Source organism: Sus scrofa, chromosome 17, assembly GCF_054392235.1.
Source record: "Sus scrofa isolate SSC_HxYL_T2T_F1_AM1 chromosome 17, Sscrofa_HxYL_maternal_Yorkshire_Landrace_v2.0, whole genome shotgun sequence".
Classification (NCBI taxonomy): domain Eukaryota; kingdom Metazoa; phylum Chordata; class Mammalia; order Artiodactyla; family Suidae; genus Sus; species Sus scrofa.
This window is the reverse complement of record NC_139399.1, coordinates 12,098,193-12,125,733: the sequence shown is the minus strand read 5'-3', so window position 1 is coordinate 12,125,733 and position 27,541 is coordinate 12,098,193. Positions and strand designations below refer to the sequence as shown.

Genomic DNA, 27,541 nt, shown 5'->3' with positions numbered 1-27,541 from the left:
ACAACCTCGGGGATGCCCTGGGCCCTGAGCTTTGTACACTTCTGGCGAGTGGCCAGTGTGGCCGTCACTGCTATAAACTCTGCCTTTTAGATGTTGAAAAATTGGACCAGCGTGATACTGTCATGGAAAGGGTATCTCATTTTAGTTATGAAGTGTGTTCATGATTATCAGAATCATGAAAAGCATTTGTATGCTTTTTTTTTTTTCATTTAGTAATTTCGTAAGCTGACTTTTGAGAATATATATTTTCTTCTGTTCCCAGGGGTGCTTGTAACATGGCCATTTGGCTTTTGTCTTAAAATTAGCACTTATCCAGCTTCTTATTAGGAACCATTTCCCCTGCCCTTAAACCTCTGGTCTGACTCATTATTTCGAAAGGACCAGCAAACAGCCCCAGTTCCCAAGAGGGATCATGGCACTTCGGCGCTGCGTGTCCAGCTCTGTGTCCATGTGGTAAGCAAGGACAGCTTTCTGGATGCCTTTCAGGGGACTTGACCAATGTTTGACTGTCTGTTTTTACCAAGTAAATTATAAACCCCTGGTGGAGGCTTAGCTGATGATGTGATGCAATCAGACCTGCCTTCTGAGGCTTTTCCTCCAAAGAGCTGTCCTTGGCGCCAGAGAGGTGGGAAGGTGTGACAGTCACCTGATAGGAAGAGGAATAATGCATTTCCTTCATACTTTTTCCCCCAAATTTCTTTTACCACTGTTACCGACATTATCAGAATAGCTTCTTCCTAGCAGAAATGAAAAATTGTTTGCATTCTGGCCCCAAATAGCTCTCTCTGAACAAGAGCAACAGGATGTTTCATCAGAAACTGAAATCCAGGACTGAGTTCACATCCAGTGTGGGTCTTTTATAGAGCTGATTGAACGTTAACTTCGATTTCCAAGTTCTAACCCTATTTTGTGGCCCAAACATCTGCCAGTGAGATAAAAATGAAGCCTCTCAGTTACATGGCAATTTCATAGCTGATTAAGTGCTTTCCACAGAGGCTTTCCTTTTGTCATATAAATAATGCTTTTCCCCTCAAACAATAAAAGGATGCCCTATATTTTCTTTTTTTTCATTGAAACAGGCAGTAGAAAAACCTGGAATTGGCTCTTTCCAAGGCAGAGGAAACTTATCCTCAGGTGTGGAGATAGAAATCTTCTAGGGCGCCCTTTCTTTGGGAGAGGAGTTGGGGGGTGGGAGGTGCACACGGAATGACTCCCGCATCTGGGCTTTCGAGGTCATGCTGCACTGGGATACCTCCCTGTAAATCCCTGTTTTCAAGGTAGATGTACTGGCAGCGACACCTTGCTCCTTTTTTGGTCACCACGCTCCATCTTTTGTATGTTGCCCAGAAAATTGCCCTTTCTCCCCACTGCTAGTTTCATGGTGCCTGGATGCTACATGAATATTAGATGAATGTTGTCGGCCCACCGTATAGTTCTGTATAAATGACCACTTACTTGTTGATTTGTGCATTTAATTAAAACAGAGCCACTGCTGCGTGCCAGGCTTCATCAGTATTTTCACTCAAATGATTCCATAACAGGCAATCATTGAAGGTAGTGTGGGCTGGGTTCCGCATCACCTCAGTAAATGAGTGTCGCAACAAGCGAGTCACACGAATTTCTTGGTTTTCCAGTGCACATGCATGCAGTCTGTCTACACTATACTGAGGTCTGTTAAGTGTGCAGTAGCATTGTGTGTAAAAAAAAATAAAGGTATATACCTTAATTAAAAATATTTGGGGAGTTCCCATTATGGCTCAGCAGGTTAAGAACCCGACTAGTGTCCATGAAGATGTGGGTTCGATCCCTAGCCTCGCCCAGTGGGGTAAGGATCTGGCATTGCTATAAGCTGAGGTGTAGGCTGTAGACAAGGTTCGGATCCCATTTTCTGTGGCTGCGGCTGTGGTGTAGGCCTGAAGCTGCAGCTCCAATTCCACTCCTAGCCTGGGAACTTCCATATGCTGCAGATGCACCCCCCCTCCAAAAAAATACATATGTATATTGCTTTAAAAAGGTAACCATCATCTGAGGTTTCAGAGAATTGTAACCTTTTTTGCTGGTGGAGGGTTTGAAATATTTTCAGAATTACCAAAATGTGATATAGGGATGTGATGAGAGCACATACTGCTGGGAAATGGTACCAACAGACTTGCCTGCAGGGCCACCCCAATCCTTCAGTCTATAAAAAACACCATATCTGTGACATGCAATAAAACAAGGCCTGCCTGTATTTGATTTCAAGCAACAGTGTGCTGTATGTAATATTATCTTGCACTTTACAGCTAAAGAAGCTGAGTCTCAGTGAAGTTGGGCAACTCAATCTAAGATAATGTTTTTAAAGAAAAAGTATTAAGTTGAAACAAACATAGAAAAACATTTAAACTTGCTCTGATAATTAAAGAAATGTAAGTTAGAACAAAGTACCGTTTTCACTTATTTTTTTAAATTTATTTAAATACTTAAATTTAGTTAAAATATCCAATACTGAAAAGAATGTGGTAAAACTAGTACTTTAAATATTTCTAGTATCAACACTCTCTGACATAAATGACAGCAACATCTTCTCAGATCCACCTCTTAGAGTACTGACAATAAAAACAAAACTAAACACATGGGACCTAATCAAACTGAAAAGTTTCTGCACAGCAAAGGAAACCCTAAACAAAACAAAAAGACAACCCACAGAATGGGAGAAAATCTTTGCAAGTGAATCAACTGACAAGGGATTCATCTCCAAAATTTACATACACCTTCGGCAGCTCCATACCAAAAGCAAAGAAACCCATCAAAAAATGGGCAGAAGATCTAAACAGACAGTTCTCCAAAGAAGACATACAGATGGCCAAGAAACACATGAAAAGATGTTCAACATCACTCATTCTTAGAGAGATGCAAATCAAAACCACTCTGAGGTACCACCTTACACCAGCCAGAATGGTCATCATCCAAAAGTCTACAAACAATAAGTGCTGAAGAGGGTTTGGAGAAAAAGGAACCGTATTACACTCTTGGTGGGAGTGTATATTGGTGCAACCACTGTGGAAAGCAGTATGGAGATTCCTCAGAAAACTAAACACACAACTACCATTTGATCCAGCAATCCCACTCCTGGGCCTCTATCCAGAGAAAACCATGACTCACAAAGACACATGTACTCCGATGTTCACTGCAGCACTATTTGCAATAGCCAAGACATGGAAACAACCTAAATGTCCATCGACAGAGGAGTGGATCAAGAAGATGTGGTATGTACACACCGTGGAATATTACTCAGCCATTAAAAGAAATGAAATACCCGCAGTTTTTGCAACATGGATGGACCTAGAAACTATCATGCTAAGTGAAGTCAGCCATACAACGAGACACCAATATCAAATGCTTTCCCTGACATGTGGAATGTGCAGAAAGGACAGACTGAACTTCTTTACAGAACAGATACTGATTCACAGACACTGAAAAACTTATGGTCTCTGGAGGAGACAGTTTGGGGGTGGGGGGAAGTGCTTGGGTTGTAGGATGGAAATCCCAAAAAATTGGATTGTGATGATCATTATACAACTACAGATGTGATAAATTCATTTGAGTAATTAAAAAAAATAAAAAATAAATATGGAGTTCCCGTCGTGGCGCAATGGTTAACGAATCCGAATAGGAACCATGAGGTTGCAGGTTCAATTCCTAGCCTTGCTCAGCGGGTTAAGGATCCAGCGTTGCCATGAGCTGTGGTGTAGGTTGTGGACATGGCTCAGATCCCGTGTTGCTGTGGCTCTGGTGTAGCCAGCAGCTGCAGCTCTGATTAGACCCCTAGCCTGGGAACCTCCATATGCCACAGGAGCAGCCCAAGAAATGGCAAAAAAAAAAAAAAGATAAATGAAATAAAATAAATAATAAATAAATAAATTTCACATTAAGGGGAAAAAAGATTAATAGATGAATAGCTAGATCTTGATATGTAAGAACTTCTCAATAAATGTTGCCTGTTTTTGTTGTAAAAAAAGAAGAAGAAAAAGTATTAAGTTGAAACAAACAGAAAAAAATATTAAACTTGCCCTGATAATTAAAGAAATGTAAGTTAAATACCATTTTCACTTATTTTTTTAAATTTATTTAAATTTAGTTAAAATATCCAATATGAAAAGAATGTGGTAAAACTAGTACTTTAAATATTTCCAGTATCATTGAAATTGGCAAGAAATACCCAATATATTTTGTTCAAAGAGACGTATCTTTACCAGATTGCTTCCTTTTAGGGATTAGAGACTAATCCAAAAAATCAGTAAAAAAATAAAGTCATATAAGACCTATTTTGATAATTGTATTTTACTTATAATAGAGAATTTCAGAATCCACAGAAATGTTCAATAAGAGTAGACTGATTAAATGATTTTCTTCTACCTCTTCATAGAAAATTTTACAGCCATTAAAAATAATAAACGTGGAGTTCCCATTGTGGCTCGGTGGAAATGAACTCATCTAGTATCCGTGAGGATACAGGTTTGATGCTTGGCCCCACTCAGTGGGTTAAGAACCCGGTGTTGCCTTGAGCTGTGGTGTAGGTCACAGACACGGTTCAGATCTGGCATTGCTGTGGCTGTGGTGTAGGCTGGTAGCTGCAGCTCTGATTCGACCCCTAGCCTGGGAACTTCCATATGCTGTAGGTGCAGCCCCTAAAAAACAAACAAACAAAAAAACAACATTACTAACATGGGAGGATGTATATAATGTAGGTGAAAAATTCGGGTTGTGGAATTGTAGGCATACTCTAGAGATTCACTGTACAATAAGCCGTATTTATAAAGAATGTCCAGAATGCTAATTAGGTTAGCATGAGAGGACAGTGGGTGAATTTTTCCTTTTTCCTTCTTTCTTTACAAAATATCCTCTATGGTTTGTTACATTAAATAACAACAACAACAACAGGAGTTCCCATCTTGGCACAGTGGTTAAAGAATCCGACTAGAAACCATGAGGTTGCAGGTTTGATCCCCGGCCTTACCCAGCGGGTCGAAGATCTGGCGTTGCCGTGAGCTGTGGTGTAGGTTGCAGACATGGCTCGGATCTGCGTTGCTGTGGCTCTGGCATAGGCCGGTGGCTACGGCTCCAATTAGACCCCTAGCCTGGGAACTCTATATGCTGTGAGAGCGGCCCAATAAATGGCAAAAAAGACAAAAAAAAAAAAAAATAACAACAACAACAAAAAACAAGACACTCATTATGTCAGGGTTTCTGTGGCTCACGAGTCTGGGCAACTAAAGAAATGATACACGTGTCAGGTATAAATGGGAACCCAGGCACCCTCTGCCCAAGGTGTTACAAGGCAGCAGGCGAGGGCCTGGCTGGACTGTGTTCTCATCTGGAAACTTGGATGGGGAAGAATCTGTTTCCAGGCTGATTCAGGTCGTTGGCTGAATTCTCCAGCGAACCCCAAGGGCTGCTGGCTGGGGGTCATCACCCTCAGGTCCTAGAGTTTTGGGCCACGTGGACCTCCACATAAGCTGTTTACAACACAGCAGTTTCTTTCTTCAAGGCCAGCAGGAGCAGCTCTCTTCAGTTACAAAGTCTAGTATGTTTTTAATTAAAAACTTTTAAAAAGCGTATCCTTCCCTGTATCACATAACAAAGCAAGATTTAAGCCTAGTACTTTCCATCATCTTACAGTGATCTTCGTTGATTTGTGGTTCTTTTACTGGGTAGGCTCATAGATATCCACCTGCATGGTAATGATGACATAACATGTATGGAGTAACTACTATGTACTGGACACTGTTTTAATTTCTTCAGATGTGATTTTATTCAAGTAATTCTCTTTGCAGTCATGTTTTAGCTATTCCTTCTTTTTCTTCTTTTGTCCTTTTGTGGCTGCACCTATGGCATATGGAAGTTCCCAGGCTAGGGGTCGCATCAGAGCTGCGGCTGCAGGCCTATGCCACAGCCCCAGCCACAGCAACTCAGGATCTGAGCCGCATCTGCCACCTATGCGGCAGCTTGAGGCAATCCTGAATCCTTAACCCACTGAGTGAGGCCAGGGATCGAACTCACATCCTCACTGGGACTATGTTGTGTTCTTAACCTGCTGAGCCACAGTGGGAACTCCTGTAGCTGTTCTTACTAGCCCCATTTTACAAATAAGGAAACTGAGGCACAGTGCCTCAGATACTTACATAAATTCACAGCAGTAAGTGGAACCACAATTTTCACCTCATTACTATGAATCCTGACACCACACTCTTTGGCTTTACAACCTCTCTAGGTAGGGGCTTGGGTAGAAAGTGCCCTGGCCTGAATGTCTGAAGATGTGGGTTTGGGTTCTTGTCTTAGTCTCTGAATAAACACGAACAAACCTCGTTTCCTGTACTTGTAAAACCATGTAAGCTATATATGGTGGCTAACTTACAGACTTATTTTAAAAGATTTCTTGCAAACTATAAAGTGCTATCCAGTGTAAGGTGGATTTTGCTTTTTCTTGGGAAATAAGGTTGTAGTTTAAAGTCAGTACTGCGTAAAATGGATAAGTTAATGGACCCAGGCAGCTGGGTTAATTAACCCAGGCAGCTAGGCAGGTAGTTGATTGGTCCCCTACTTGTTACAGATAACTTCTTAATTTCTTCATTCAGGAGACATGGAGTAAGCACAGTTTCACAGGCACAAAAGTGCTTGTCTTGTGATGTTGTCTGTGTCCACGCAGCACAAGTTCATCAAAAATAATTTCATAAGCCCCAGGTGGGGCCCTGTAGGCATTTTCACAGCAGTTTGACAGCAATACCAACCTCGGTGTGACCCCGGATCAGGTTGGAGCACACCCAGGCACGGGTGCAGAGGCCCGGTGCCCATTCAGCAATTTGGACAGCTCTGTAGTGAAGGGCTCTTTGTCAGACTCAGCTGAAAAGACTGGAATCCCTTTAGCAGGTCCCAAGTGGTAAGCACTTCTGTCATGTCCCCTGGAATTGGTGGCATTGACGGAGAAAGCTTTGGGGTACAGTCAGGTGGCCCAAAGCTGATACCTGATCTGTACATCTCTGTGTGAAGGTTCTGAGGCCTGATTATTCCAAACTTGGTTGAGAATGGAAGGGACTATTGAGCCCAGATAAGTTGGTGTATGTCACATGAGCCACCGTGCAGTGAGTATCGTTTTTTAGGACTACCTGCTCCAGTGTCCCTCCCACGTTGTCCTGGGTGCACCCAGGTCTGAAAGGGAACAGTCCCTCACACACTCATCTCCATAGTTTCCATGAAATATTTCTCTTTCCTCAGAGGTAAGTTTGTAGCTCCCAGTTCCACTGTCCTTTTTATTTGCTACCCTCTTCCTCACCTCATTTCTTTACGAGGTGGTGGCTGTAAGAAATGGAAGAGTTCAACCCTTTATAGATACTTAGATTTAAGCTGTTCATTTTAAAGTATTTCCTGTTACATTGCCTATAAGTTTTTTGGGTTTTTGTTGTTGTTGTTGTTTTGCTTTTTAAGGCTGCATCCACGGCATGTGGAAGGACCCAGGCTAGGGGTCGAATTGGAGCTGCAGCTGCTGGCCTGTGCCACAGCCACGGCCATGTGGGATCTGAGCTGCATCTACAACATACACCACAGCTCATGCAATGCTGGATCCCCGACCCGCCAAGCAAGGTCATGGATCAATCTTGCATCCTTGTGGATACTAGTTGGAATTATTTCCGCTGCTCCACAACGGGAGCTCCCATTGCCAACAAGTTTATGCCATGAAGTTCTACAGATACAAGCTCACAAAAGGCTATGAAGGTTGGTCTTTTTTCGGTTGTCTTCTGACTTTTCCCCCATTATTAATTTCCTGAGATGACTAATTTCCACGTAGTAAACCCACTTTCCCATTAAAGTGGACTGAATGGCTCCATCCACCAGGAAGGTTTTTAATGAGTGTCTTGCTAGACCAACAGATCTGTCTGTCAGGCTCCACTCGTTATCAATTCATGGTCATTTGGAAGAAAGAAATGCACCTTGCTCTCTGTGGTGCTGTAAGAGGATGTAGAATGTGGCTGAAGAGGGCTGGATGGTGTCTTCTGGTCTAGGCAGTAATGCTCTAAGCACCAAGGCAGAGCATGAGCCTTTGGGGTCTGTGTTGTGGCCTGGATTCCAGCTCAGTTATGGCTGGAAGTAACCATGGATGACTTAGTAGGCTTCCTGGCAGTCTGCACATTGGGAGTAAATGTACCCTATTTGGTAGAAAATGTAGGTAGAGTACCCCTGTTTAAGTACAGTACTTAATAATTAGGACTACATAGTTATCTCAGACCTTCATCTGTACATCAGCGAGTTATCGAGAGTTTTCTTTGTGCTGGGCGTTGGATAGAAAAATGCTTGATTCACTAATACAAAATGCTATTACAGATTTTGAGGTAGGGCAGAAATCATTGCAGGAAAACAGCATGACCCTTGCTTGTCAGCGCTCTGCCTGAGGGCTGTCCTTGGGTTAGTCAGACGGTTGAATGTTTTGATCAATGTCAAGGCCAAAGACTTCATCTCTGGGTGACTTTCACAAAGGAGAGGACAAGAGAAAACAGAAGAGTGAGCGAATAGTGTAAACGGATTTAATGAGAGAAGAGTGTTTGTTTTTATCCTCAGGATGCTTCACTGGGACAATTCAAAGATTAATTTAAAATTTTTCACCCTTAGCATTATTGTTTCTGTTTTGTTCGTCATGACAGCTAGTTTTTGGATACCCTAGGGCCTTTGATAAAGGGAGGACTTGTAAAAGAAAGTGTCTCCCATAAAGCTAAAGATAGACATGACTCATGTTAGCGACATGGCCAGCTGTTTTCCCATCGGGCTGTAGCTGAGATTTGTCAGTTCAGTATCTGCTTGCAGGTGACAGTATGGTTTCAGGTTGGGTGAGTGCGTTGGTCCTGGCTGCTCTCCTCAGCCGCCGTAAGGATCTCTACCTGTTGGGTCCTCGGTTACCCACACTGTTGATTCCACACTTCAGTTACTTGCTGCCAGCATCTTAATCTCACACAATATGCACTCATCACTCCAACATCTACACTAACACATCATATCAACCCGTCTTCCCAGCCTCCCAGCGCCCCTTCCTCCTCCCAGACTAGACCTCTCTGTTCCATTGGCCTTACGCTTCTGCTTTAGACTTTATCATTCCTTAAGCTCTAATTAGTTGAGTTCCTGCTCATTGAGAGACAATGACCAAGCCCCCCAAGCCTTATATATGGAAAAGTAATATAAATGGGCATATATAGTTTAAAACTTATGTTCTGAGCATTGTGTCCTTAGGCACAAAATTCATATGCAAAGCTAATAAATGTCATTGGGGCATTCTTTTGTGAGGCTGATGCTTGATTTTCTTCGGGCAGTTAGTATTACTGGAGTGTGTGTGTATGTGTACATTCATTTGCATATGCATACATGTTTTTAGTAGCTAGACACACTCATGCACATGTGTGTTTGTATATACTATTATCTATGATGCTAATGCAAGCAGGTATACAGCATTTAGGCTGGGTTGCACCTTGCATTCTATATTATCGTCAAATTCTTTAAAGGAGAACAAGAGTATTAAAAAATGGCTTATTAATAATTGTGGAATTATTAATTGTGTGGAGATCTCAGAAAATAGCATTACCAACAAAGCCGGAACTGTTTCAAAGAATAAGCATTAACTTTGTTGGTTGTCCAGTGGAGAAGCTTATTTACAAATCTGTCCAGTTAATGTAAAGTGCTCTATAAAGAGGGTCCACGTCAGTTGGCATGGGTGGAGTTAGGTGGGGGGAGCCACTGACAGCAGTGAACTCAACACAGTTCACTGCAGTTTATTCTGTGTCACCATGATGGGCTCTAAGTAAACAGGGCGGACTACAAAATGGGCTTTACCAAACATCCCCCTTGTACAGGCCAGAATTAAGTCCCCTTGGATGGTTGCACCTGCTGGGATGCTTAGTCAAGGGAGATTATCATCATTTTGCTAGTTCTTTGAAGACCATTTCATTGGTTGGGCTTGGCTTCTTGACTTCAGAATGGGAAAGAGACAAATCACACCTGAAGAGAACTCGGTTGTGTGTCAGGCTGGCAATTAAGGGAGTGCCATGTACATGTCAACGTGAGATCTTAGGAGACAAGACCACTCCCACAGGGTTCACATGGCGACTTTGCACCCTCACTGGCCCCACCAGCCCCTGTATAGGAAGAAGTGAGATAAGAAGTATTTAAGGAAGATCATTGGAGGTTCATTTCCTTCCAAACACATTTCATATTTCCTCAGGCACCATAATCTTCTTGTCTTTTCTGAGGGTTATGTTTATGTTTGTGGGATACAGCTGCCCTGTTATGTGAAACAGATATCACTGGACCTGGGCATTAAACTCCCGGTTAGTAAGTATGGTTTGCTGTCATCTCTGGCTTATGCCTCTGAGGTCAGCTGAAATGAGCTTTGTTCAGCAGAATGGTTTGTCAATATTGGCTTGGACTTGGCAACCAGAGTGAACAGGTCAGTGTTTCTGCCTTATCCTGAGTTTGTTCAAACAAACTCACCAGTTTTATATTTAAAAATCCAGGAGTTGTTTCAGTCTCGCGTGTCCCCCATCTGCCCATGTGTGTTTATCACCTGCAGGGCTGTTTGTTTTTCACAGCTGCCACTCAGCATCGGGGTAAAATACCCTCTCAGCAGTCACCTTGCGGGAAACCTGGGGAGGCTATTTTGCTGAATGGACTCACGTTTAATGTTTCTGAAAGCAGACATGCTAATAAAGGGCCATTCTTGCTGTGGAAGGAAGGGGGTTGACTCGGGCCAGAGCTCAGGGCAGAGGGCAGCCTCTCCCGCACATTGCAGGGCCTTGTTCTGCCAGCTGGTCCGTCCCCTCTTGCCAAGGCCCAGGTTAGCTGGAAAGCATGGCATCTTTATTTTTGAACTTGCTGTCATTTCCATGCCTGGTGAGAAGAGAGGGCGAAAAGGATCATTTGTTCTTGGACTGAGCTCTAGAGTTCAGGTGCCGAGACATCCCTCCAGTTCCCTGGACTTTCTGAAATGAAGGAAGATGCCAGCTGGCCCCAAGTCCCATTGGAACAACCAGAAAGTTTGGCCGGTTCATTGGAAAAAAAAAAAAAAGTGAAAAAACAAAAACAACCCAACTGTTTGCAAGTGAATGCTGTCTGTAGGGGATTTAAAGGCCTCAGTGGGTCCTGAGACACCCCACCACGGGAATGTGAAATGTGCGTGTTTTAGGATTAGGTTGAGCGTCTGAGTCATGGCCAGGGCTGGGACAGAGACCAAGGCTGGTTGTGTGGAGTGTCTGGCTGGTACTGCAGCAGCATCCCCAAGGACAGAGCAACCCCCGAGAACAGAGTGGTGCCTGGCTCACTCTCTCCCTGGGGCCAGCTCTGTCCATGGCTGCAGATTGAGCGTCTATCTCCATGCTGCTTGTACACCCCCTGAACACATGGGAAGATTTCCTGAGACATCCTGGCTGAATAGCTTTCTGGCCCTGATTTCTGCACATGCTCCTTCCTAAAATACCGCCTGCCTTAGAGATGCTCTAGACCAGGTGTGAGCCAGCAGCCTATCTCACCTCACCAGGTACCCTACTGCTGCCTTGCAAAGCGCAAACACCCTTCCAGTCTCATTACGATGCATCATTCCAGGCTGCACATGAGGGTACATAGTTTTAAAAATCACTGGAGGGGCACATGTGCAAAAGTATTTGAAGCGTACAAATCAGACTAATGTTCCCTGAGCAGTCTAAATCACTGCTGTCCCAGAAGTGTGAAGGAGGTCAAAGTGTGGACAACACCTATAATTTAAAATTTTCTAGTGACCACATTAAAAAAAAATTTAAGGAGTTCCCATCGTGGCGCGGTGGTTAAGGAATCCAACTAGGAACCATGACGTTTCGGATTCGATCCCTGGCCTTGCTCAGTGAGTTAAGGATCGGGCGTTGCCATGAGCTGTGGTGTAGGTCGCAGACGCGGCTCGGATCCCTCACTGCTGTGGCTGTGGCGTGGGCCAGCGGCTGTATCTCTGATTAGACCTCCAGCCTGGAACCTCCATATGCCAAGGTCATGGCCCTAGAAAAGGCAAAAAGACAAAAAAAAAAAAAATTTAAAAAGTGGGTGTATTAATTTTAATAATACATTGCTTTTAGCCCAGTACATATAAAATATTATCATTTCATCTATTAGTGAGATAGTTTATATTCTTTATTTCATACTAAGTCTTTAAAATTTAGGATATAGGAGTTCCCATCATGGTGCAGTGGTTAACGAATCCGACTAGGAACCATGAGGTTGCGGGTTCGGTCCCTGCCCTTGCTCAGTGGGTTAAGGATCCGGCGTTGCCGTGAGCTGTGGTGTAAGTCGCAGACACAGCTCGGATCCTGCGCTGCTGTGGCTCTGGCGTAGGCTGGCAGCTACAGCTCCGATTAGACCCCTAGCCTGGGAACCTCCATATGCCGCGGGAGCGGCCCAAGAAATGGCAAAAAGACAAAAATAAATAAATAAATAAATAAATAAATAAATAAATAAATAAATAAAAATAAAATTTGGGATATATTTTATATGCACAGCCTGTCTCAATTCAGACCTGCCACATCTCAGGGGTCCAGTAGCCGCATGTGACTAGAAGCTGCAACTTTGGATGGTGAAGTTTTTTTTTGTTGTTGTTTGTTTTGTTTTGTTTTGCTTTTTAGGGCCACATCTGTGCCATATGGAAGTTCCCAGGCTAGGGGTCCAGTCGGAGCTGTAGCTGCCAGCCTACTCCAAAGCCACAGCAACTCAGGGGCTGAGCTGCATCTGCCACCTGCACCTCAGTTCACAGCAGCGCTGGATCCTTAACCACTGAGCAAGGCCAGGGATTGAAACCTCATCCTCGGGGATACTAGTTGGGTTCGTTAACCACTGAGTCATGACAGGAACTTCAGCTTTCATAAATTGGAATGAGCCTAATGCCCCCTGCTTCTAAGGAAACCAGCTGGATGAACAAATGAGAAATGTATATCGTGGCTACCGTGCTTGAACCTGCTATCTGCCAGCGTAAGTTATGTGTATTATTTCATCCTTTGAGAATTATCTGAGGGAGGTGTTTTCCCCTCATTGAGAAGATGAAGGCTCAGTGCCTGGCCCAGGTCACACACCCCGGTGGGGACGGAGCTGGAATTTGAGAAGCTCATGCCCTTCAACAGTAGCATCTGCTCTTGCCTGCATACACATCATGATTCTAAGGTGTATGGGTTAGTTATTTAAAACTAAAGTCTAGGGGAACACAGGAGGGTTTTCTTAAGATGGGCCTTTTGCTAGAAATCTCAGCATTATTTCCTTTATCATTGCTGACACCTCTGACTCAGAATTTAACTACTTGTGGGGTTTTTTGTGTGCGTGGCTCTTATGTTGCAGGAAGTACCAGTGAACTGTCTGTTATCTGGCATAGTTGATAAACATTGTTAATGGTTATTATGTATTGCAAATGCATGATGCTTTCAAAGACTTAACGAAGTTGAATTTGGTCTTAACAAAATTGAATCATATATAAAGGTACTTAAATATAATTCAGTGCACCTTCCCTGTTTTAAAATGAAGAAATCAAGGTCCAAAGGGTTTAAATGACCTGAGCAGAATTATACTGTTAATTACTGACAGAGTTGGAAGATCAGACTCCCTCTTCCCTGCATGTGTCACTGACGCACAGAGTAAAATACACTTAGACAAAATCTATGGAACGTTATTTCATTTTCTTAATGGATTTATAGGATTCTTCAGAAGGGCTTTGTATGTATAAACCCCATAAACTTTGGAATGTTATATTTGTGATAGGTAGACAGAACACTGAGGTCCAAAGCTTTTTCACGCTGCATGTTAACTAAAAGATAAGCTCCTGAGATGAAATTGCTTGTGATAATATTATGGATGGGTTTGCATACCTGGCTTAGTTTTGAAAAATACAGGTTATCTCCATTCTCAATCAAGGGAAGACCCCCAGCTTGATGCTCTAGGAGCGTTGAGAGGCATAGGGTCTCATATTTAAGTTCACATGCTTTACTCCCATTGGGTAGGGTTGTTGGCAGGAGTTCCTTCACTTGCATCTAAGACTCTTAGGGCAGTTCTGTTTTGCGGTTTTACAGCAGTCCTTGAACTGCAAGGCTTGAATGATGGGGTTCTAACTGGGAAAGTCCCAGAGTTGGGTATCTAAGTCCTTTCTTCCATAGCACTCTTACTCAAGTGCTCGTTGGTGACCACTTTTGAATATCTTTGCTGGAAGAAAAATCTTCTGTTACTTTTACCATGGCAACATTCAAGGATTTTCATTAATATTAGACCTTAAGGTTTACCAGTGTAATACTTCTAAACAGATGCCGCATCCCCTGGGACCAAAGAAGATAGAAAAGCCTTCCTTGGTTCAGTAGAATCAGGATTAGTATGCTTGGGCACTTACGTCTTGACTCAAGTCTTCCAGAAAATACCACAGTGAAGGAACTGTAAACAAACCATCACTTGTGAAATGAGAGCTGACCTGTATTTTGCCTCTATAACGTGATTTATCTTGCAGTGTGTGAACTGAAATCTCCCTCCATGAGTGATTTTCTGTGGGGACTGGAGAACTCTGGCTGGTTGAGGCACATTAAGGCCATCATGGATGCAGGAATCTTCATAGCAAAGGTAGGTGATTGCAGGTGTGTAAGTTATGGGGCAGAGCAGCCATGCACCTGACTCCTGGCTGGAGATCCTCTCCCTCTCCAGGAGCTCTCCTTTGCTAATCTGGTGATGCCAAGTGGGGGGCTGGCCTTGCATACCTCCGAGGAGTTCGCCGCCTTCTTTTTTTTTTTCTTTTTAGGGCCGAAGGTACAGCATATGGAAATTCCCAGCCTAGGGGTTGAAGGGAGCTGCAGCTGCCAGCCTATACCACGGCCACAGCAACACAAGATCCAAGCTGCCTCTGTGACCTACACCACAGCTCTCGGCAATGCCGGATCTCTAACCCACTGAGCCAGGCCAGGGATCGAACCTGCATCCTCATGGATATTAGTTGGATTTGTTACCACTCAGCCATGATGGGAACTCCTAAGAAGTTTGCCTTCTGAAGATGGGACTTTATGCGAGAGGACGGTGCTCAGTCAATAGTATATCATCAAGGCAATCAAGTGGTAAAAATCTTTCACAGTAGTCTCTCCTCAGTTAGTCTTGGTCCTGGGTGGAGGAAGGGATTTTCTATAGCAGATTATAACCAAACGAGAGTCATTTCAGTGGTCCAGGCCTGGGGCTTCCATCTTCATAATTCCTCAATTTCAGTGATGGCATAAACAAAAGTCATGATCCTGAACCTGGCAGGTAGATTCCATTCTGCCAGAGGAAGATTTTGCTGCAACTTCCATAAAAGCTGCTTAAAACAAACAAACAAAAAAGTGCATTATCTATTTTGTTGTTCAGTGTTTTTTTTTTCTTTAAAATAAATTCCCCTCAGATTTATACCTAAAGACAACTCTGTCTTTTCTAATGACATGGTATGTTCCACTTTATTAGAGATTTCATTTATTTAACAAATACTTGTTCAGTGCCGGCCACTTTTCTAGATGCTGAGGATGCAATGCCAAATCAGCCAGAGCAGGTTTTTTTCTTTATGTCCTGGTGTGGGAGACAGAAAATGGAGACCTGAATAAAAATGGAATTTTAGGTAGTGATAAATGGTGTGACATAATCTCCACCATGTTTCTCAATCTGCATTTCCTGCTGAGATCCTCAGCTAAAAATTGTGCACAGTTGCCATAGCATGTGGAGATTCTTTTCTCAGTAGAGACTTGCTGCTATATTTTTACCTTTGTTTCCTCCTCCTTCCCCAGCCCTGGAGCCATTACTTGGTTCTTAACCTTTCATCTCTACCTTCATAGTTTTACAGTTTATAATTTGCTTGTCTTTTCCTTTTTTTTTTTTTTTTTTTTTTGTCTTTTGTCTTTTTTTTAGGGCCGCATCCTTGGCATGTGGAGGTTCACAGGCTAGGGGTCGAATTGGAGCTGCAGCTGCCAGCCTACACCACAGCCACAGCAACACTAGATCCGAGCTGCATCTGCGACCTACGCCACAGCTCATGGCAGTGCCAGATCCTTAACCCACTGAGCAGCTAGGCCAGGGATCAGACCCGCAACCTCATGGTTCCTACTTGGATTTGTTTCCGCTGCGCCACGATGGGAACTCCTGCTTGTCTTTTCCTTTTTGAGAATGATTGAGGCAGCAGCAGCCCCAGAGTTTCAGTATTGGAAAGGCTTCGGTGGAAACCCAGTGGGGAGGAGGGAGGGTGGGAGGTGGGTGGGAGGCATGTTATATGTGGTGCAGAAGCTTGTGAGGTGGCCAGGGTGGTGGCTTATGGACATAAGGAAAGGGATGTTATGTTTTAGTTATTGGCACCAAACTACTCCCTGGCTCTGCCCTAATTAGAGGGGGTGTGAACACTCAATAAATAAATGAGTTCTGTTTTGTTGTTGTTTTTGTTTATTTTCTTTTTTGGCTGCCCCATGGCATGTGGAGTTCCTGGCCCAGGGATCAGATTGAGGCCACAGTTGTGACCTACTCCATAGCTGTGGCAACACCAGATCCCTAACCCATTGTGCCAGGCTGGGGATTGAACCTGTGTCCCAGCACTCCAGAGATGCTGCTGATCCTATTGTGCCACTGCGGGATCTCTGAATTTGGGGGGTGGGGGGGTTTGCCTGTATATCTTTTTCTGGTTCTTTCTGTGAGTCCAAGAACAAATCTAATTCTGAGAGATTTTTCTTACTGATAGCCATTCTGTGTGACTCTTTGCCAATCCTTTTTTTTTTTTTCCTTTCCTTTTTTAGGCAGTTTCAGAGGAAGGGGCCAGCGTGCTTGTTCACTGTTCTGATGGCTGGGACAGAACAGCCCAGGTGTGCTCGGTGGCCAGCCTCCTGCTGGATCCTCACTACCGGACCCTGAAGGGCTTCATGGTGAGTGCGGCCAGCAGGCCACTGTCCTACACATGCAGAGCCCAGACAAAATGGACCTCTCTTTTGGCAACGAATGGCATCTTTCCCTCCTGCTCCTCAACATTATTTTTCTCTTAGTAAGTCAGCAAGATTAATTAAAGGGGAAAGTATTTACAAGGAGATCCTGCTGAATAGCATTGAGAACTATGTCTAGATACTCATGTTGCAACAGAAGAAAGGGTGGGGGAAAAACTGTAATTGTAACGTATACATGTAAGGATAACCTGACCCCCTTGCTGTACAGTGGGGAAAAAAAAAAAAAAATTAAAGGGGAAAGTTAGAATAAGCTTGGAACAGGAGGTGAATTTCTGGGGATTTTGGAACCAGTTCACAACAATGCTTTTAAAGGCGAATTGGGGAGCAAATATAAGGTAAACATCCAGTGGTTTGTAAAATACTTTTATACATCATTTGAATAAATACATTGCAAGTTCGACATGCATTTTCAAGTTTGGGGTAATATGACTAATAGAAAACACTTGCCGCAGGAGAACATGTTTTCCCTTAGTGCTTTTATATTTTAAGTCGTCCTTCACAACTCTGGATGAGAATATCAAAAATTTCTTCGTGTTTTTGTGTTCTTTGCTGAAATTATGCATATATCCTCTCCTAGACTTTGCAGCTTTTAGCTGTGCATCAAAACTTGACATGCCGCTTCCAACTGCAGAATATTTGTGTAGTTGCCTGGAATGGTGAAGCTTTAGCTAATGACTGCAGGGTCTTGCTAGTGGCTGGGAGGTTACTTAGTTCGTGCCTCTTGAACATGATTTGGTAGAAGGAGCTTCAGAGGATCCCAAGTCCATGTTTGGGAGAGATGCTGACCGGCAGCCTGACGGGGTGGCTCCACTGCTGGGTCTCCCTTATCGAGTACTAGCAGCGGACAGTCTGGGCACAAGAGAAGTAGCAGGTTTCTGCTCTCGTGCCTTTTTTCTTTTTTGGAAAGTGTCAGAGAACTTCCTATTACTGTAACAGTCCTGGGACTTCAGAGTGACACTGGACTGAGGTTAGGGGCTGGAGTCCTTCATTTATATCTGGAGTGTGGAGGTTGAGTCACACACAGCCAGGGGCCTCTCCTTCACACCATCCTTCACCACCACTGGCTCTGTTTGATTCCTCCCAGTTCAGTTTACGAGTTGTTAGAGCCAAACTTCAAATAATCCTTTTTTTTAAGGGGAAATCTCTGGCCATTTTAGTGCATTGGTGTTGTTGACGGGGATATAGGCACTGTCCTATATTATTTGATTAATATTTTTTAAAAATCCAGACAATCTGAGAGTATAAACTCATGTTATCCCTAACTCCAAAGCAGGGCTGAGACTTCTAATGTGCTCCAAACCCACAGTGACTCCTGCTCTAAGAATCTTCTGACTCTTTCAGAATTATTGGTTCTGGTCTCTTTTTAAATTACATTAAATTTATTTATTTTCTTTTTAGGGCCGCACCCACAGCATGTGGAATTTCCCAGGCTAGGGGTCGAATTGGAGCTGCAGCTGCTGGCCTACACCACAGACACAGCACCGTGGGATCCCAGCTGCATCTATGACCTACGCTGCAGGTTGTGGCGACGCTGGATCTCTAACTCAATGAGCAAGGCCAGGGATCAAACCCGAGTCCTCACAGACACTGTGTCAGATTCTCAACCCACTGAGCCACATGGTTACTCTGGTTTCTGTCTCTTATTTTCCCTCGTTTGCTTCTCTCTGTGATACATATATTCTTTCTTGTGTAGGTATTAATCGAAAAGGACTGGATTTCCTTTGGTCATAAGTTTAATCACAGGTAAGAAATATTTTAAAATCTCTTGTTGTGAATGCTTAAGATAAAATAAATCTGTTTCTGAAGTTCTCAGTTGAGTTGGGGAAAATAGCCTTGTTTTTAAAGTTTCCTTGTGTATCTGATTCAGAAAGTAAAAATTTTGTCATATATGTTGTATCACAGATAAAGACGTTCTAACTCTGAGTGCTCTTGGTATTTACTGAGCGGAACTAATTAGTGTTAAATTGTTCCAGAAGAGACAGAGAAGTCTGTTCATTAATCGATCCAGGAAGGATGGGCTCTCCCTTCCTTCTACTCACATTTGATTTACTAAATTATTCCGTTTTTGAAGAGTGAACATTCATGTTAAGCTGCAAGCTGTGAAATGTCTTTGGGACAGTTCCTCTTTGGTCTTCCACCCTGGGAGTGAAATTGGGCTCATTCTAGGGCATTTGTGTCACAGGAAAGGTCTGTCCCACATGTCTCTGGAGAGCTACTGTAGGATAATGGCTGAGGCTTTGAGTCCAGCAGGTCCAACCCCAAGTTCAGGCTGTGGCCTTTACTGTGTGGCCTTGGGCATCTGTCCTGAGGGTTGGTCTCCCATTTGTGAGAAGGGGAGACCCTCTCTGTTGCATAGGATTGTAGAAGGGCTTTTAAAGCCAACTATGTAACTAACCTGGCTCCTTGCCCACTAGCCCATCGACTGGGCTTTCCATAAACAGAAGCTGTTGGCCTCCTTTGATCAGTGTTGATGGTAATGCCTGAGTGCTGTTCTTGTGTCTCTCATCCCTGAATGTTACGTGTTGCAGCTGGTATAAAATGGTCTCGTCTTTGGGAGCTAAAATTTAAATTGAGGTAGCATGATGATAGTAATTTAGATTTTTTTGATTTACATTTTTGATTGAATGTTTTCCTAAAATAAACTGAATTTATGGAGCTGCCCATATTTTTATAATTTTTGCATTTCGCATCAGTTGAGTATTTATTGTGTCATTTTCGGGAATTCTGTTTTTATAATTATTTTTTGAGGAAAGCACAATGATTTGATTTTTCCAATGAAAAAATTAAAACGCTAAAATTTAAATTGAGGTAGCATGATGATAGTAATTTAGATTTTTTTGATTTACATTTTTGATTGAATGTTTTCCTAAAATAAACTGAATTTATGGAGCTGCCCATATTTTTATAATTTTTGCATTTCACATCAGTTGAGTATTTATTGTGTCATTTTTGGGAATTCTGTTTTTATAATTATTTTTTGAGGAAAGCACAATGATTTGATTTTTCCAATGAAAAAATTAAAACCCCCAAACAATTAAGTAACTTGAAGATCACAGTTATTTTCACTTTCGGGGGGTTCCATTGTCTGCTAGGCAGTTAGGATCTCTGAGATAGAGGCTATATGGACAGACAGAATATAGAAATGGCTGGAGTTCCTGCTGTGGCTCAGCAGTAAGGAACCTGACTAATATCCTTGAGGATGTGGGTTTGATCCCTGGCCTTACCTAGTGGGTTAAAGATCTGGCGTTGCCATGAGCTGTGGTATGGGTCATAGATGCAGCTCGGATCCCAAGTTGCTGTGGCTGTGGTGTTGGCTGGTGGCTATGGCTCCACATTTATTCTACTCCTGGCCTGGGAACTTCCCTATGCCACAGATGTGGCAAGAAAGGAAGGAAGGAAGGGAGGAAGGGAGGGAGAGAGTGAGGGAGTGAGGAAGGAAGGACATAGAAATGGCTGATATGTGTTTTGTGAGGAAAGACTATATTGGGCAACTTTCTTTTTTTTTTTTTTTTTTTTTTTTTTAGGGCCGTACCAGCAGCATATGGAAGTTCCCAGGCTAGGGGTCGAATCGGAGCTGCAGTTGCTGTTCTACATACACCACACCTCACAGCAATGCTGGATCCTTAACCCACTTAGCAAGTTGGGATTAAACCCACATCCCCATGGATCCTAGTTGGGTCCATTACCACTGAGCCATGACGGGAACTCTAGGACAACTCTTTTTAAAGCTACTAAAGGTAAGAGGGACTAAATCCTTTGCGAGGTCTTCAGACAGTTTCTAATGTTTCCACCCATGGAAAAACTGCCCAACCCATCCTTGCTCATTTCTGTTCCTCACATTGATTATCCGTTGCTTAGAAGAATACATTCTGTATTTGATGCCACCCAAATCATTCCTTTGGATTCTTTCTAAAATCTATGCAATAGTGTGAAGGACTAAGCAATCTTTATTTTAATATCAGTACAAATGTGAGGGAGGAGATTCTGATTTACTCTTGAAAAGCAAAGATACAGGAGATATAAAGGCATATGGGAATCTGAGGTCATGTGGAATAAATTATGTGGACAAGTTTTAACACTGCTCTAGAAATGGAAATATCCCTAGAAACTTGGGGAATCACAGTTTCTTCAAGTTGTCTTTCTTCCTCATTTCTTCCCAACAAAACAATGCAAAAGTGAAAAACTCTAAAATTGCTTAGGCATTTCTCCCCACACTCCCACTCACTAATGAAAAGAAAGTGGAGGATCTATTTGCAAAAGTTCTGCTGTACTTTTAAAATTTGAGTTAAAGGATGCTCTTTTTCCACAGGAAGACTCCTGGAATTTTGCCTTCAACACTAACACTTGCTTTTGTATTACAGCATGAAAACGTGTCCCTTCTCTGCCCAGATCCTCCCTATAAAGTTTCTCTTGAAATTGGGGTTTTAGAAGTTATTTTTTCCACTTCTTCTGCATTTTAGTTTATAAGATCAGATCTGTTTAGGAACTAGGGTTGCTTTTATGATTGCTTTTACCTGTATAGCTTTCTAATTTAAAAAACAAAACAAAACAAAAAAAAAACTTGGACATGAAGCCTCTACTACTTTAACAGATATGGCAACCTAGACGGTGATCCCAAAGAAATCTCTCCAGTTATTGACCAGTTCATTGAGTGTGTCTGGCAGTTAATGGAACAGTTTCCCTGTGCCTTTGAGTTCAACGAGAGGTTTCTGATTCATATTCAACATCACATCTATTCCTGCCAGTTTGGGAACTTCCTGTGTAACAGCCAGAAGGAGAGACAAGAACTCAAGTAAGTGTTTCAGTGCTTAATTTTTATTTAAAGATTTTTGTAACTGGGAATTTCAGGTGGGCTTTCGTAGTTTTGAAGACTGTTTTAGCCACACATCTATAATTTTTCAGGACATCGCTTTAATCGTTTAATGTCATCAGCTGACAAAGACAGGTACAAGTCCGTTTTGCTCAGTTTCTGCCTGATGTCCACAGACAGGTAGGCAGACTGGGACACACGGATATGGAAGGATGATTCCTGGAGTCAGAGAAAGTGATGTTTGCATTTAAAAGGTAAAAGACATCTACGGTGGATGTACTGTCCTAATAAGAACAGCAAACACTGTAGTCTCCTCTTATCCATGGTTTCACTTTCCACAATTTCAGTTATCTGACGTCAGTCATGGTCCAAAAATATTAAATGGAAAATTGCAGAAGTAAACAATTTTTTTGTGTGTTTTTGGTCATCTTTTTTTTTTTTTTTTTTCTTTTGGCTGGCTGTGGCATGCAATGGTTTGATGTGGGATCTGTTTCCAGACCAGGGATTGAACCCAGGCTGCAGTGGTGAAAGCACTGAGTCCTAAGCACTGGACCGCCAGAGAACTCCCATAATAAGTTTTAGGTTGTGGGCCATTCTGAGTTGTATGATGAAATCTCACGCCATCCCTCTCTGTCCCGCCTGGGACTAGAATCATCCCTTCATCCAGTGTACCTGCCTGTTAATCACTGATTGACTGTCCGGTATCACAAAGCTTGTGTTCAAGTAACCTCTATTTTATTTTATAATGGCCCCAAAGTGCAAGGACAGTGATGCTGGCAGTTCAGGTATCTTCTCATTGTGCCTAATTTATAAATGAAACTTCACCATAGTATGTATGTATAGCAAAAAATATATATATCCTGGGTTTGGTACTATCCAGTTTCAGGCATTCACTGAGGGATGGGGCAGGGGGTAGTTACTGTATAACCAGGAAAGTAAATTAGAAACTCAGATTAAAACTGTATTGTTTTTATCAAGAGGGAAAGAATAGATGAAATGTGGATTTTTTTTTTTTTTTTTTTTTTTTTTTTTTTTTTTTTTTTTTTTTTTTTGCTTTTTAGGGCTGCACCCATGGCATCTGGAAGTTTCCAGTCCAGGGGTCAAATGGGAGCTGTAGCTGCCAGCCAGCACCACAGCCACAGCAACTTGGGATCTGAGCCTTGTCTGTGACCTACACCGCAGCTCATGGCAACACCAGATCCTTAACCCGCTGAGCAGGGCCAAGGATCAAACCTGCATCCTCATGGATACTAGCCCGGTTTGTAACCCACTGAGCCACAACAGGAACTCCCCAAATGTGAACTTTTTATAAAGTCAAAAACTTAACAGCAAAGTGACTTATGAACTGCAAATGAAAAAACATTTTTGAAATTTTCGTAAGATGATTTTAACTGTGGTATATATAATAACAGATTTAATTTTGGAAATGGGCAGTTCAAATAAAATAGTCTCCACTAGTTTTATACTGTCTCAACAAGAAGAAAGTAACTTTTTCTAGTAGATACAAATTTATGTTTTCTCCAAGGAACTTTTTTTTTTTTTGAAATTTTATTTTTATTTTTACAGATTAAATACATATATTTAAACACAATTACATTCACACAGATTATTATATCATGGATCTTAAGAAACAGATTAAGTGACTCCCTCTGGAGAAGTGGAATGGAAAATATGCTGAGACAAATAGGAAATTTATTCTGTACTTTATCCCATTTTGTATGGCATTCATCTTTACTATTTAGTATTGTCTATTACATTTCAATTTTTCTTTAAAAATTAGCATTATATTAAAATTGTGTATATTATGCAACTAAAATTTATAAAGAAGAAAGCCTTATATACCATTAAATATTTTATATAGCATAATAAAAAGAGTAACTGGTAAGAATAGCAAAAATAATAAGTAAAATATAAAATGCATAAATTGGTTAAAAAACAGTGTAACTATATAAATATGTCCTCACAATTTGTTACATCTTCATGATTCTTCAATATAGGCATTACACCACTCTAGGTGATGTGATAAACAAGACATTATAGACCTTACATTGTACCATGGAGAGAAATGATTATAACAATACAATTGTAGAACTGTATTATTTAATTGTACAGTGGCATTGTTTAATTATAATTATCATAAATTCTTTGATGGAGGGGAAATCAGAATCAGATGTAAGAAGACTTCAGCATTCCAAGAATGATGTCAAATGACCTCCTTCATGGTGGATTATGCACTTATTTACCAGGAGATATATTTCTTCTCCAGAGATTCCTTGTTTGTGTATCAATTGTAGATTTTTGGTTTGCAGTTATTCTGAAGTTTTGATATGAGTCTATATGTATGTGAGGTTGTTTTGTTATTCTCTTAATTACAAGTTCATCTCCAGTGTCTTGCATTTGTACCCACCTCTTCTCATGATTTCTGATTTTGGTGGTATAATTGTGCCTGGATGATTTTGTATCTTTACTGTATATATACCTTTACTGGGTGAGCCTTGTCTTTTGTGGTATGTTTGTTTCTGATTGTGGCCTTTTCTTTCCTGCCTAGAGAAGTTCCTTGAGTATTTGTTGTAAGGCTGGTTTAGTGTTGCTGAATTCTCTCAGCTTTTGCTTATCTGTGAAGGTTTTGATGTCTCCTTCAAATCTGAATGAATTACTTCCTGGGTAAAGTAATCTTGGTTGGAGGTTTTTTCCTTTCATCACATTAAGTATATCATGCCACTCCTTCCTGGCCTGCAGAGTTTCTGCTGAAAAATCTGCGGATAACCTTATTGGGGTTCCCTTGTATGTTAACTTGTTTCTTTTCCCTAGCTGCTTTCAAGATTTTCTCTTTGTCTTTAATTTTGGTCAGTTTGATTAATATGTATCTTGGTGTCTTCCTCCTTGGGTTTATTTTATATGGTACTCGTTGTGCTTCCTGGATTTGAGTGAGTGATTCCTTTCCCATGTGAGGGAAGTTTTTGGCTATTATCTCTTGGAATATTTCTTCTGCCCGCTTCTCTCTCTCTTGTCCTTCTGGCACCCCTATAATACGGATGTTGGTGCGTTTCACGTTGTCCCAGAGTTCTCTGAGACTCTCTTCATTTGTTTTCGATCTTTTTTCTCTTTTCTGTTCTGCATCCATAATTTCCACTAATCTGTCCTCCACCTCGCTTATTTGTTCTTCTGCCTCCTGTATTCTGCTCTTAGCTGCTTCTAGTGAATTTTTTATTTGTTACTGTATTTTGCATCTCTTCTTGTTGAAGTTTTAGCTCTTGTATCTCTTTGGTCAGTGTTTCCTGTAAGTTATCCATCTTTGCCTCCAGTTTCTTTCCAATGTCTTGCATCATCTTCAGCATCAACAATCTTTTTCCTGGAGGCTGAGAATCTCCTGAACACTTAGCTGATTTTCTGGGGTTTTTCCTTTCTCCCTCATCTGAGTTATAGTTCTCTGTCTTTTCATTTTTATAGGTTTTTGGTGTGGTGACCTTTTTATAGATAATAGAGCTGTAGCCTCTCTTACTTCTGGTGTCTACCCCCCTGTGGCTGAAGTCAGTATGGGGGCTTGCTGTAGGCTTCCTGATGGGAGGGGCTGATGCCTGCCCCCTAGTAGGTGGGGCTGATTCTAATCCCTCTGGTGGGTGGGGCTTAGCCTCTGGATGGGGTTAGAGTCAGCTGTGTGCCTGAGGGGTCTTTAGGTAGCCTGTTTACTGAGGGGCGGGGCTGTGATCCCACCTGGATTGTTTGCCCTGGGGCTTCTCAGGCTGACTGACAGGTGGGGCCAGATTTTCCCAAAATGGCCACCTCCAGAGAAAGGCAACTGCTTAATATTCCCGAGAGCTTTGCCTTCAATGTCCTTCCCTCACAACAAGTCACATTCACCCCTGTTTTCCCAGGATGTTCTCCAAGAACTGCAGTCAGGTTTGACCCAGATTCCCATGGAGACTTTGCTTTGCCCTGGGACCCAGTGCACATGAAAGTCCGTGTGTGCCTTTTAAGAATGGGGTCTCCGTTTCCCCCAGTCCCGTGGAGCTCCTGTGCACATGCTCCACTGGCCTTCAATGCCAGATGCTCCAGGGGTTCTTTCTCCCAGTGCCGGATCCCTGCACGTGAGGGTTTGATGTGGGGCTCAGAACTCTCACTCCTGTAGGTGAATCTCTGTGAACCAGTTAGTTTCCAGTCTGTGGCGCTTCCCATCTGGGGAATATGGGGTTGTTTATATCACGAAGTTGCCCCTCCTACCTCTTGATTTGGCCTCCTCTTTTTCTTCTGGAGTAGCGTATCTTTTTTAAGGTTTCCAGTTCATTTGGGTGGAGATTGCTCAGCCTTTAGTTGTGAATTTTGTTGTTTTTAGGAGAGAAGTTGAGCTCCAGTCCTTCTATTCCGCCGTCTTAATTCTCTCTCTCCAAGGAACTTTCAAGTGTGACTCTTGATAAGTGGTAATGATTTAAAAGTAGCAGAGTACATCCTCTGCGGTTCATCTGTTTTCCTAGAAGGTTATGTGATTTGTTGCTGTAGATTACCCAGTGTACTGTTATCAGCTTGGTTCTGAATCCTGGCCATTCCACTCCCTGGTTTTGTGACCTTGGGAAATTAAATCTTTCACCCTGTTTCTTCATCTATAAAAGGGACAGATATCATAGGAATTCAGTGAGGATTAAATGAAAATATCTGAAACATTTAAATAGTACCTGGCCCCCCAAATCCAATGACTGTTTGGGGGAGAACTCCAAAAAAAATGTATGTGGTTTTATTTTACACTCAGAGGGATCTGACATCTTGCTGAGGCCAGTAGAGAGAGCAGGAGTTGAGGTTGTCCAGTATTCTGCTGCTATACTGTGAAGTCACAGACATTGTAAATAGAGAACAGGGATACCTGATAATTCATTTCTGTGGATTGCTTCCTAGCTTTAATATTACCTGCTGCTCTTTGTAAGAATCAAGACAAGTCACTTTCAGGCTTATTTTCCTTATAACAGAATTCAAGAAAGAACATACTCTGTATGGGCTCACCTGTGGAAGAATCGGGCCGACTACATGAACCCTCTGTTTAGAGCCGATCACAGGCAGACCCAGGGAACCCTTCATCTCTCCACAGCGCCCTGCAACTTCATGTACAAGTATGTAGGACCTTACCTGGTATGCTCATGAACTTAAGATTCTGGCACTGTTTTCTGTTTGGAGGCTGACGTGTATGAAACACTGAGCTTTTTCAGACACAGGCACACCAAATGTTTAAATATCTGATCTCGTATTTTTGTCAGTGTCTCCTTTCCCTTTCCTTTCCCCCTAAATATGGAATTCTCTTTAGAAGCTGCTATTTTGTGGTAATGCTATCTTGAAAAATTTAAGTTCCAGTTTATTTCGAAGTGAGGGAGGGTGGAAGGAAAGAAGGAAGGACTGACTGAATAAAGCAAGTGCCTTAGAAATTAAATGTGGAATCACAAGTTTAGGTAGCGATCATCACACAGCTTCCCCTCTTTTGCTGCTCAGTCAAGACTAATGGAACTATGTCTCTGTAGAAATAAATTAGTTTAGGACCGTGTATACTGGGATGGGAGAGCAGGACGGCACCCTACAGATTCGAAGAATATTCTCTCAAAAAAAAAAAAAAGCCTCTGTTTTATGTAAAAGAGCAGTTTTGAGAGCTGTTGAGATACAGTGCAGTCCACTCTCTTACAACTAATTTGCTATTATTAGCCAGTCAGCAAACACATTATTGAGAATCAAGCACTGTTCTAGGCACGGAGGATAAAACAAT

General features: G+C 42.2%; 2 protein-coding genes across 14 annotated transcripts in view; one reads left to right on the top strand and one right to left on the bottom strand.

Annotated features, from left to right (window-relative positions):
- Positions 1 to 27,541, top strand: part of MTMR7 (myotubularin related protein 7) — a 122,126-nt gene that overhangs the window by 88,339 nt on the left and 6,246 nt on the right. For all 11 annotated transcript variants that reach the window (XM_085002961.1, XM_085002967.1, XM_003134197.7 and 8 more), the window contains 5 exons: positions 14,510 to 14,619; positions 16,791 to 16,916; positions 18,685 to 18,734; positions 21,583 to 21,783; positions 26,760 to 26,900. In XM_085002961.1, coding sequence (XP_084859087.1) covers positions 14,510 to 14,619; positions 16,791 to 16,916; positions 18,685 to 18,734; positions 21,583 to 21,783; positions 26,760 to 26,900 — 628 coding nt within the window. The remainder of the gene's footprint in view (positions 1 to 14,509; positions 14,620 to 16,790; positions 16,917 to 18,684; positions 18,735 to 21,582; positions 21,784 to 26,759; positions 26,901 to 27,541) is intronic.
- VPS37A (VPS37A subunit of ESCRT-I) overlaps positions 25,243 to 27,541 on the bottom strand; it is a 66,308-nt gene continuing 64,009 nt past the window's right edge. For all 3 annotated transcript variants that reach the window (XR_014831773.1, XM_085002791.1, XM_085002795.1), the window contains exon 12: positions 25,243 to 26,399. The gene's annotated coding sequence lies outside the window, so the exon portion shown is untranslated. The remainder of the gene's footprint in view (positions 26,400 to 27,541) is intronic.